Here is a 12,544-nt window from a genome sequence, read left to right as displayed (position 1 = left end):
ATGCGGTTCGTAACGTTACTTATTTCTTTATTGCATTGCTCAACATTTCGTTAAAATGTATCATAATTAGTTAAAGCAACGAATTTTTATCCGCTCTTCGGACTTCAGTTGCATATTTTCAGACATTTTCTTCAAATCTGAAAACGTTGAAGCCACGCCCATTTATGAAGAATTGCATTATGGGCTCTAAAAAGTACGGAAAAAGTGTCCACTGTATGTACAGTTCGTATTTTGGCGAATTTAGTACGACATCCGCGAAATGTTGGCATACTAACTATATCCATACTATGACCAATAAGGGTCAGGGTAGCCTAGTGGTTAGAGCTGACAAGGTACAAATCTGTCGTTCTGTCCCTGAACAGGCAGTTAACCCACTGTTCCTAGGCCATCATTGAAAATAAGAATTTGTTCTTAACTGACTTGCCTGGTTAAATAAAGGTTAAAAAATGTTTTTTTTAAATAGTACAGTTAGTGTATTTTATGAATATTCAAACACAACTTCTGTCTTAAAGGGGCACTGTCGTATTTTGAGACAGGCTTGAATGTGTAAATAAGCCAATATGCAGAGGGGTCTAATTCTCTAATTCTCTGTATGGTAATAATAATTAATTGTATTTTGTAAAGTGGTTTCTTGCATCATACAACACAATACCGTACAATTTACAGTCATCTACTTGGCCCATGGTGTTACAGACCAAGTTTTAAAAAGTATGAATAATTGTCAAGCCCATGCAATGTACTGTACACCACTTATAGGCTACTGAAGGCTATATCATATAAATGAAAAGTTATGGCCATGTGAAAATGTTATGGGATTTGCTCCATTAGTTTTGTTGGTAGGCCTACATTATGCTCAAATAGCTGCAATAGCCCATTGACTACTGTCTAAATCTGTATGGGTACAGCCTCAGTGTTCACTGACGAGCAGAGGAAGTTGTACAAAATTCTCACAATGCTCAAATTTCCGCTCACAAGATCTAAAATTGGCTCAGTTCCCCCCAAAATTTGAGGGAACATTGCATGTAACCTCTACTGTATATAGCAACGATAATGGGTTATGTTTCCTCTGTTATTATGAACTACATTTTTTGTCCAATAGGCCTAGATGAATGCTCCCCTTTTCTTCTCCCAGTAAAATACTAATTTGTTTGAAGATTAGGCTAATTTGTGAAAATGAAACAAATCAGTTTGAAGAATATAGTGATGTTTTAATTATTCTTTGCTAAAAGCAGTGGCTTATTAGCCTGCTCTATCATGAATAATCAAATCATCATCACAAAATAATTTTTCAGACTCTTGATCCGTTTTAATCCAATAGGAAAGGAATACATTTTCTCAAATCAATTGTTTGTCTTGGCCTATTCATATTTTGGGATTAAATCGAGTAGAGTTTGACAATTTACGGTTAAATCATTTGTTCATTGGAATGCGTTTGTTTTATTAGATCTACTTTACTTGACGCGCCGCCCAAGTTAATGATTTCTAACAAGCGTGTGCCTCTCCTTTCAATTTGGCTCGTGCGTCCGGTTTGAGTCTTAATGTCGTCGATGGCAAACACTGAAAAGAAAAAAAATGCCCGTTATACCCTCCACCTTTAATCCCGTCAGTGAAATTTGGTCTCGTTTCTTCTCGTCTTGCTCTGACAGGCATGCATGCACCCCAATTTACCCTCGTGACGGGGGGGCTCTAATCTACCCATCCGGCAGGGTTTGATCGCAGGCCCGTGTCCTCGGTTCAATGAGACGCTTCATTAATTTTAATATGCGGAGTGTGCCAACAACTGTCAGGACCTCCTAGGCCTATACCCAACCTCACCACGTGTTACTGAAGCTCTCCAACTTGCAGACCAGTCTTCAATATATGTGTAGCCTGTTATTGGTTTATATGCTGTTTTTTGGAGAGGCTGTGGTATGAAACGCGTTACCGCAGTTACAATGTGCGCGGAGAAGACGGGTCACGTCTCTTTAGTGGGCACCGGTAAACGGATTAGTTTAAGCACTGCGTATGTGGCAAGTCAATTAGCCTGCTGTTAATGTCGCTTTTTAGACACATTTATGTATCATTATTTCACCCAAGGTTTTCCTCTCTTCTGTGAGCGTGAGGCTAGAACCTTGATTTCAAATATCAGGCCTGCAAATCACTTTGTGAAGATGCTGTAGTGTTTGTAGTCAGGATATCTCATAAAGGCCTATATTATTTTATTACAATTTATATTATTCCATGGTTGCAATGATCAAAAAGGTATGTTTTAATTCAGTTATTTTTTTTGCAGAAATAACAAGACATCCATAACCTATGCTCTGCCATTAGCCTAAATCTTAATAAAATAATGAATAGACAACGAGCTCTAAAAGTGGCCTGATCACACGCCTCCCCAGAGCCAAGCCCCGTGCACCCAGTAATCACTCAGATGGACCTAATCCACTTTTGATGAACTTGGTTAATAGACTTCCTGCTGACATTATCAAAGGGATCCAACTCTATTCATTACGTGCACACGACCCTCGCCACGCCCATAGCATCCTCACAAGCTCTGGCGTTTGTCAATAAATGCTCCCCTTCACACCCAAAACTTTAAGGGACGGGTCTAGAAGTTCAGTTACACGTCTGCACCGTTGAATCTACACCCTACTCAGGACAATGCCACGCCGCAAAAGTCTCTTTGTGCCATTTATCTCCAGAGACGCAGACACTGGTGCGGATTTGAAAGTGCAAGCGCATCGTATAGACGGTCCACATGGAGCTCTTGTGCAGACCAGTTGGATAGAAGAGAGGGCAGAGCGCAGGGGAAAGTGTGACCCGTGCGCTATTGTGGAGCTCAGATTGCCAGGGCTCAGATACATTGAGCAGGACCGGAGCACCATCGATAGAGCGCAAAGGCGTCGGCGTATGGCTGCAAACTCCCGCGAGAGGAGGAGGATGCTCGGGCTCAATGTCGCATTCGACCGCCTCAGGAGCGTCATCCCCAACCTGGAGAGCGACAAGAAGCTGTCCAAGTCAGAGACTCTTCAGATGGCGCAGATATACATATCGACGCTCAGCGAGTTGTTGCAGGACAGGCCCTGCGGCACGGATTTCAGCACCACTGAACTTGAGAGCACCGAGCTAGTGCGCACGGCCCCAACTGGCATGCCAACAGTGAACGATACAGAAGACTCAACTGTTGAGCTACCTGGGCCAGGTGCATACGATACCGCATGTAGAGACAGTGGGAACGTGATGCGTGCGCCCTGCGAAGACCAGAAGGCAGAGCTTAGAGGGTTTATGAACCTGTGGGAGAGAACTAGTGGCACAAAATAACTGGTTTTATTTGTGCTTCGTAATTGTTTATTTTCTTTTCATAAAAAAACATGTTGATTCGTGTTTGATACCCTATGTAGATTATCTGGCTCAAGTAAAAACACATTTTAACAATTTGGCATCTGACTTTTTCTCCCCCTCACAGTTCGGTCTACTTTTGCACGTCTGAAAGTTATAGGGGCAGTTTATGCTGCATAAAAGAGCAATATATTATTCCAAAACATAACAAAAGTATCAGACACAGATGTACTGAAAGTAGCAATTTTTATTCAAGTTAAAATTATATACAAGTAACCAAAGACATTCTTGAAATTGGTACAAAGAGCATGTTCCTGCATTTGGCTTTTTACACCTTTTTAAATCTGTCTTTCAAATAACACAACTGAAAATGCTGTATAAAATAATTGGATTGGATTCAGAAAAGTAGTCTACCATTTCTAAATTTCCAATAGGCAATATTTACAAAAGTATTTACATTGTTCCATCCATTTCCAGATTTGTGAATAAAGCTCTTGTAAACTTCAGAAGTGTTAATTAAGCTAAAAAAAACAAAACAAAAAAACGACTGGTGTGGCTCCCGACTACAGCGTACATCAGATTGAAATACAAGAGGCTTAACAGCTTAGAAAGTATTGATGAGGGTGTGTGCATGGAGATGGCTGAAGCTTTAATGTCTGCATGGCTGTGGGTGTGCGTGCGCGTCTTAGAAGAGAAACAAAAACATGTCGGAAATATACAAAGGGGAACGAATGCAACTTTAGGAAATAAAATGGGGAAACTTCATCTCCCCAATTCTGTACATCTTAACCCCAAACAGCCCCACGACAGACTAACCTCCGCATTCAAGCTGGGATAAGAGGATTTTACAGGAGAAAACTATGGGAAACAGCATAGAACCAATGAATTAGCTGACAACGTCATGCAGCCCATAGCAGTCCGAATCAAGCCTGAGTTGAACAAAACTGAGAACACTGGCTATTAAACAGGTTGGTTATATAATGGGCATCACATTATGAAACTCAGAACGGAGTGAGTATGGATACAGCAACAGTTAAACCGAGAGGCTCAGTTCATGAACAACAGCGCTCTTATCAATTCAAGTGCTTAAATTAAAAAGCAAAAAATATATACTGTATCCTTTTAGTCCAGTTGATTTTTTGGAGAAAAGCTTAAAAAGAAATTGAAGCATAGAAGAGAGGAAGAAGAATATAACTTAATGCCAGACTGGCATGTATTTATTCAGAAACAGAAAACCAACACTTGTGTGTTCTACAGCCTTTAACAGCTAGCTGAAGCACTGTGGTCATTCAGACCCAATAGTCTCTGCAGTACAAATTAAAGACAAACATCCATACTTTCCCATTGGCCATAACCAATAATGATAGGGGGGCTACAGACAAAATGATGTAGTTCTCTCACGTTAGTGAAAACTACAGATGAGGACCATTTCAGGTTTGTCCTTGAAGAACTACAATCTCCGAAAGTATCGACTTGGACAGAGGTGAGGTGCTCACCAAACTAGCAATTCTCTCATCCTCGCCACTCCATGTACTTCGAAACGGAAAGAAAATCTATTTGTTCATTTCTAAAACCTTTTTACACTCTCCACTCAACGACAGAGGTTTTTAGAACACACACACACACACAAAAAGGACAGTCGTGAAGGCAATAAAAGCGCTTCAGTGCAGTGGGGCCATTGGGCTCTGGGGGCTTTCAGCATTTCAAAGCGGGCTGAGAGCTTTTGCTTTGCGTTCCTATTCCAGTTGTGTGGGTCATTGCTGAATGCTTTCTATGGTTTCAGAGGAGGGGGGGGGGTTCAGGCACACAGGCACTTTGATGACAAATCGGAAGTAAACAGAGGGAGGGAGGCAGGGAGAGAGACATCTTTTACAGCAGGCAGAAAAAACAATGGAGGATGTGGCAGATGTAGAAAGAAGGCAACATATCGATTTGGGATACAAGGAGTTTATATAAAATGTACAACCTGAATAGCACAATTGGGGGTATCGAATGAAGAAAGGGTCACAAACCCCACCCCAAAAAATCTGCATTTAATGAATATCATTCTGAGAATCATAAATTACAATTTTGTGAGGGAACAGATTTTTTTTTTTTTTAAACAGTGTTTGGAACACAGAACGTCTAGAATATAAAACGGAAGGTTGTCCTTATTTTATGTTATCGGCTCAGAGTTCTCCTGTTCCAAACAGACGTCACAATAGGAGCGGTGGAATGCTGAAACAGTGCTTCAGGCCTCGCGTGTTTGAAGGGAGGCCTGAAACAGTGCTTCAGGCCTCGCGTGTTTGAAGGGAGGCCATCGCAGTATGTATGGTGAACGTGGTGTTGACGAAGATGAAGATAGGTGGTTGTTATTAGCAGGCTGTGTGTGTGTCTGGACTTTGTCTCTGTGTGAGGCGAGCGAGCGGTCAGCCCCCAGTGTAGTCCCTCCCCACAGAGTCAGGCCTCTAACAGTGCTCCAGATAGTCAATGACCCGAGAGATGGACTTCTGCCCTGCGGTGCCCACATCACACTGTGGAGAGAGCGATGAGAGGGAGGGAGGGATAGAACGATAGAGCAAAGGTCAGTTACCACACACTCTCTCCACACAAATCCCTATTCAGATATAAGGCTACAGGGGCCAGACTGGGATATTAGTCATTAGCCTGTACAAGCTCAATGACACAAAGAGGCCACAATAAAAGACCTTTAAGCAGACACTTGTAGGCAGACATTTTATCTTTTAAAATGTGAGAACTTACAGTAAGATTCATGAAATTTAGGAACTTCTTGAGCATTTCTGTCATTATTGAGAAATCTCCTTTGGGCAGGTTTTCCCTCACAGTAGTCACATTCATCTGAAAGAGAAGACAAATGAATCAACACAGAATCCTTTGTTAGTTCTACTCACATTTCCAATCTCTGATGAAATAAACCACAACAGGCAGATGCATAATGTTGTGTCAGATAACAGTAATTCTAGTGATAAACAAATGTCCGTAATCATCTCAGAGGGAAAACAAGCCGTCACTATAACCATCAAATCCGAGGTTGACCGTGTGCAGTAGATTACATGCTGGGTGTCGACGAACGGTGGTGATGCATGTAGAATTGTCGGGGAATTTTAAATCAAATGATTTCCAAATGTTCTGTGGTCAGAGGCGCTAGGACGGCCGATCCACTCAGCCGTCCATTGCGCTGGTGTTTCCTCTTGAAAGCAGTATTCAGGCAAGTTAAGGCTAAAACTTCTGAATTCATTTAATTGAAAACATATCCAGTCCTATAGTGAAGCTAAACAGTTTTTGGTTTAATTTTAAAGGAGTGGGGCACCCTACTCCCCACATTTTTTTGTGTTTTATTGGGGAGGACAGTGGTAGAGAGTTAACGTAGGAGAGAGCGCTACAAGAGCCGGAATCGAATCCATGCTGGAAGCTGTATGTGTTTGATAGGCAGCTGCTTAGACCGCTAGACCAGGCAGGCCACAACCATTTTGTTTTACACGACACAGAAGTCTGAGGTGTGACCTTCGAATTAAAACACAGAGCCCCTGTCCAGATTAAAACTACAGCCTGGGATCGGTAGAGGTTTATCAGAGAGAGAGATAATGACCATGGCACAATCAATCACAACCTAACGGCCCATTGGGAGAGACCGTGAGAGAGAGTCCATTACTAGAGATGCACTAAGCTCTCAAGGCATCATTGAATCGCTAATAACAATCTTCAAAAGAGAAAAAGGCCATTAAAGCAGGGATAAAAATCAACTCCGCTTTTATTTTCCTCTCGACAGTGGGCCGTGAAACTTTTAAGACCGCAATTCTGAAGGAAAACATTGATGGTCCCTGAAAGGCTTTTAAAATGACGGATGTTCACTGCCGATGTTCGAACGAGGCGTCGCTGACGAGTGTGTCTTAATGATGATGTGGGTATCTGAAGTTCAGGTTGGGCACATTGGAAAAGAACAGAATATTCAGAAAGGTATACCTGAGGGCGACCTCAGCACTAGCCAAGTGCTTCTGTATACAATGGATTCGTAAGCCTTCCCTACCTCTGGAAAAAGAGTGTCTGCTAAATGACCAAAATGGTACGGAAAACGTAGCCTAAATCTATGTGTCTAGTGAACAATCCCAAACTAGGTCCATGTCATCCATTATGTAATGATGGAACTGTTATTACAGAAAACTTATTCGTTATATCTTTGATTCATCTCTTTTATTGCCTTCTGTTTTTGTGTTTTTTTTTTAAACATATTTTTTTAAATCTTCTTCATTTGAATGACCTTTTGAAATGCACTTTATATAAAACCTTTGATTTGATTATTTAGAGAAGCCGTGGTGCTCAGAACGTCAGGAGAGTTGCCTTACCGGACTCCCCTGGCAGAGACAGCCCAGTAGCAGAGCAGTGTAGGAGGCCACGATGCTGTCCTCCATGTGCTTCCCAGCATGCTGCAGTGCTGCAGAGGGAGAAGAGAAAGAGTCGCCAATATTACGACAACATCCGATTCAGCAATGCCTCATTTATAATCCAAAACATAGGTTCTACTCAAGTTACCTAATGTCAGTATGGATCTATTACATGTTTTGATTTATTTAGCCTTTATTTAACCAGGTAGGTTACCTTTGGTAAGATCTAGCTCCTCATTTTCCTCCTCTTTCTTGGCCTTCTCCTTCTCACTGACTGCGTTGGTGTTGTTGTTCTCCGAGGCCACCCATTGGATCTCGCCACCAGACTCCTGCCACTCGCCGCTCTGGTCCAGCTTGGGTTTGGGCACGTCATTGATGAAGTCATCCGTCTCCGCCTCTGCCGCTATGGCTGCTTGTTCCCGCTGGAGGAAGAGCTGAGGGCGCAAAACACATACGGTCAGAAAGGTTTGCGCTTGCATGTAATCAGTTCATCCACCCTTCCAGATCTATGCCTAAGAGAGATCGTATAACGCTCACTGAAAATGTACGCGGTCTCTACACAACCTGACCTATGAACACGCTCGCCCGGACACACACCACATCAGCTCTCTAACCCACCTGCACCAGGGCAGCGATGGCAGTGAGCGATCCTTCCGTCTTGAGCTCCTCTTTGTCAGCCACCAGGACAGAGTTGAAGGGAGCTCCTCCGTCCATCTCCATCTCCATCAGACAGTGGCGGTTCCTGGCACTGTACTCCACCAGGTTGATCAGCAGACCCAGACCCTGCATGGAGAACCATCGCACTTGAGACATACACACACCTAGAGTACCATTCTCTAAGACCCAGACCCTGCAGACACCAGGTGTGTCCCAAATTACACCCTCTATGGGTCCAGGTCAAAAGTAGTGCACTTTAAAGGGAATAGAGTGCCATTTGGGAAGCAGAGACAATCCCACCTCAAAATGGACATACACTTCAATATCATCCCCTACACTTAGACCCTTATCTATCAACTAGGTTGAGTTGAAACACATCCAAGTAAGTTCCTTACAGAGGAATGGTAATCGAACTGGGGACAAAAACAACAGGAAAAATCTAGGAAGTCAGGGCCCGTATTCATAAAGCGTCTCAGAGTTTGAGTGCTGATCTAGGATCAGTGACCTTTCAGATCACAATGAACACAATTACATGGACAGGAGAGACCTGGTCCTAGATCTCCTACTCCAAGACACTTTATAAATATGGGCCCTGGAAACCCATCTAACCAAAGCCATGGCTGCAATGTGATACATGGGTAATGATGATGCTCACCAGTACTCGGATGTCGAACCTCCTCTCCTGATGAAGGTACTGTGGGACGCGGAGCACACAGTTCAAAGCTGTCATGATCATGTCCTCCTGCTCGCCTGTCTTCGTGCTTCCCCACTCTACACACACAAGGGGTAGAACATACAGCTGTGACGATACCAGCACTGCGATATTTTCTCCATAGCATAAATGGAAACATGAAGTAGACCAAACCCTTTGGTCCTTTAAAAACCTGCTGTTATTAAAATATTGTGTGCTATAGCTTGGAAAATAAATAAAATGTGAATCACGATGACAACAACGTTTGTTTCATTAGAGCTGTTTTCCTAAAGAAGTTAAACCTGCTTTGTGTTAAGACTCCTTGCCATGAGGCTAACAAGTACAGCGATACTGGTATTGCCCCGACCCTAGTAAAACAAAGTTACGACGGGACCTTAACAGTTATGTGCATAACATTTTTGGGAAGCTGAATGTCTTTAGGTGTCATCTTAAAGCACTTCTATGAACGAGCGGCGAGTGCACAACGTAGTGTAGGTATTAGAGATTCTGGGTTCGAGTCCAGGCTCTGTCGCGACCGGGAGACCCATGGGGCGGTGCACAATTGGCCCAGCGTCGCCCGGGTTAGGGGAGGGTTTGGCCAGCAGGGATATCCTTGTCCCAATGCGCACTAGCGACTCCTGTGGCGGGCCTGGCGCAGTGCACGCTGACACGGTCGCTAGGTGTTCCTCCGACACATTGGTGTGGCTGGCTTCCGGGTTAAGTGGGCATTGTGTCAAGAAGCAGTGCGGCTTTGTTGGGTTATGTTTCGGAGGATGAACGGCTCTCGACTTTCACCTCTCCTGAGTCTGTACGGGAGTTGCAGCAATGAGACAATCGGAAAAAGGGATAAAAAAATAAACAATTTAAAAAAAGATAGTGTAGGTATGCAAATTTACTCAATAACCATCATAATTTACAACCACCGCAGTGGCATTGGCCCGGTCAGGACAATCTATATCCAGATGATACAGTGTGTGTGTGTAGCGCTCACCATTGTCATGGGTGAGGTTGAGCAGCACGCCGATGATGGCCTTCATGCAGTCCTCCACGGCCTTACCCACATTGCTGTGGCTGGCGTACGGCAGGGCGGTGCCCGCTGAGCACAGGGCACTGTTCACCCCAGTCTCCTGGCTGTAGCGCTGGATCATCTCCTCGCAGTGCCACAGGGCCCTGTCAACAACGCACAGGGGCAATGGGTTAGCAATGGGTTATAGCACGCCCGCATGCTTCCCATCCGAAACAGTTTGTGCATATGTTATAACGACATTGTGACATTTTTGTTTGTTTTGGTCTACAGCAAGGGTTTTTTCATCTGTTCGTGTACACTCGAGGCAAGCCAAAAGGTCGGTAGCCGAAGTGCACGCCCCTTTATCGGTGATTGGTCAACAACAGTAAGGATTCTTCAAATAGGCGTTTGTTGTCATTAAGCAAAAGACTAATTGTTAATTTCATTAACATATTTCACTTGAGAAATACTGCACCAAACATCCTAGATGCAAAAGTGCGCGACTAAGAGCTCTCAAAAATCTAATTACATTTTTCTTGAGTTATCTTAGATCAATTCTGAATATTTTAAAGCTTGGCGTCTCAAGATAGTATTTTGTCTATTGCCGCTTTTTAAAATTTGTTTTTCAAGTTAAGGGAGTATATGCAAGCACACTCGATTGGTTAAAATGGCGACACCAATGAGTAATTCGTTTATGTATCAAGTCAAGCACAACATCAGCATTGAATTACAAGGTACTCTGCTATATAGCTAATTTCCATTTATGGTCCCTTATGCCAATGTCTATTCAAGCTCGATAGTTTCTCATTTTGACATTGAACTTATAGCCTGCCGATGTTGTGCTGGGAAAGAATAGTCTTCATATTTGATGGGAGGATTGTTTAATTGACAAAAGACTGGACTGAAAGTATATGGATGCGGGCTCTGGAAGGTCTTCACACGGAATTAAAACACGAAACAGAGTGCGTCTGGAAAATAAGCTTTTTAAAAAGTTCAAAAAGGGCAACAATTCTTCCTATGAGATTGTTGTATTGTTCAGAAACCGCGATCGTACATTGGGAAACAGGCCCGCAAAAGATACAAGAGCAATAACACGTCTCTAGTGTTTCTCTTCGCATATAGACACCATTAGTCAGACAGCATCCCAGCCAATACCTTTGAAAAAGGCAGTGTGCAGCGGGAGAGAACAGAGCGTAAATTTCACCTATAACAAAAAGGTTAGCAACAGCCGCGCACGCCGGCAGCATGGCTAACCAGAAGCAAAACAGCTTCATGCAAAATAGCAAAATAATGAGATTAGAGATAATGGGGGTCATTTATTATTAAGGCAGAGAGGAGAGCGGAGGAAGAGTTCATTCATTAGAGTGGGGAGGGGGGGAGCGGTGGTTGTTAATGAGGGCATCTGAGCTGCTGTGTGGCTCGACCCCTCTGATTTCTCCCCCCGTAATTGAATTAGTGCAGCAGCGATCAATGCGGCTAGTGAATCCTCTGTGTAAAATCTGACAGCGGTTCTTTCTTTTACCCAGTCGGAGAGGCCTCCTGGCTGGGGGTGCAAGGGCAGTTCACCAAGGGTGAGGCAGGGGTTAGGAACCAGAGCAGGGCGGTCAGGGTCCCGGCTGCAGTCAACGCACCCTGCCTGGGACGAGGCTAATTCAGTTAAGGACGGAAGAGTTTAAACAGATAAGTGGCTGTGGTGGAACGAGGCGGGTGGGGGACTGGGACGCTTGGAGGGTGGCTGACCCTTACAAGGGGAGAGAAATGGGGGTATTGATGGAGGGCTGATGGGTCCGAGCGGAGGCACAGAAGTGGCAGAGTTTGCTTTACAGAGGGGAACACGGACAGGGCGAGGGCGGATGCTGTGATTGACATAGTGTTAAAAATGTGGAAACTACAAAACAGAGCCCTGATGGAAATGGGCATTTCCCCATGTTTCTCATAGGGCTCCATACAGAAACATTTGTGCATGAATTATCCTTGCAATATAATCTGTCAGTGAGGAGTCATGTGCATTTCAATCAATATAAAAAGGCAAAAATCTGTGAATTCTTGGATTGAGATGGAAAAAAGCGGTGTAAACTTAAGACATTTGAAGTAAGTAGAAAAGATAATGGAACTATTTTTTTTATAAAATCTTTGAGCACTAACAATCACCAAAATAAAAGCTAGACAGTCAAATCAATTCATTTAGCAATATATATTTTGTTATTATGTTTGAGCAAAAGACCACGCATGGAAAAACACATAGGACATTTGCTTTAAAACTGCAAAACTCTCTCAGCTCTATTAACGTGGGCCTCAAATTCTCTAAAAATGCAGGCAAGACGACAGGCTGACTGCGCACTCTGCCACAACGACCACCTACACCCCTGTTTGATCCAGAAAAAAACCTGATGGCAGCAGTATTCTAAGTCTGCAGTTGTAAAGGCAGATAGGAGTCCGTGGCTCCTGACGCAGTCAACTGTGGAGGGTGGGGAAATTCACCAAACTGAT

General features: G+C 43.5%; 2 protein-coding genes across 3 annotated transcripts in view; one reads left to right on the top strand and one right to left on the bottom strand.

Annotated features, from left to right (window-relative positions):
• Positions 1-2,302: 2,302 nt before the first annotated feature.
• On the top strand, positions 2,303-4,023 carry atoh1c (atonal bHLH transcription factor 1c). The gene has a single exon (XM_024387683.2). The coding sequence runs from the start codon at positions 2,641-2,643 to the stop codon at positions 3,298-3,300; it is 660 nt and encodes a 219-aa protein (XP_024243451.1). The 5' UTR covers positions 2,303-2,640; the 3' UTR covers positions 3,301-4,023.
• Positions 3,548-12,544, bottom strand: part of waplb (WAPL cohesin release factor b) — a 47,872-nt gene continuing 38,875 nt past the window's right edge. For both annotated transcript variants that reach the window (XM_042305949.1, XM_042305950.1), the window contains exons 14-20: positions 10,040-10,218; positions 9,013-9,128; positions 8,319-8,483; positions 7,915-8,134; positions 7,662-7,750; positions 6,061-6,156; positions 3,548-5,831 (exon numbers count right to left, since the gene is read on the bottom strand). In XM_042305949.1, coding sequence (XP_042161883.1) covers positions 5,766-5,831; positions 6,061-6,156; positions 7,662-7,750; positions 7,915-8,134; positions 8,319-8,483; positions 9,013-9,128; positions 10,040-10,218 — 931 coding nt within the window. In that variant the 3' untranslated portion in view covers positions 3,548-5,765. The remainder of the gene's footprint in view (positions 5,832-6,060; positions 6,157-7,661; positions 7,751-7,914; positions 8,135-8,318; positions 8,484-9,012; positions 9,129-10,039; positions 10,219-12,544) is intronic.

This window comes from Oncorhynchus tshawytscha, linkage group LG25 (genome assembly GCF_018296145.1).
Source record: "Oncorhynchus tshawytscha isolate Ot180627B linkage group LG25, Otsh_v2.0, whole genome shotgun sequence".
Lineage (NCBI taxonomy): Eukaryota > Metazoa > Chordata > Actinopteri > Salmoniformes > Salmonidae > Oncorhynchus > Oncorhynchus tshawytscha.
Note: the sequence above shows the minus strand (reverse complement) of the source record. Positions and strands in the feature narration are given on the sequence as shown.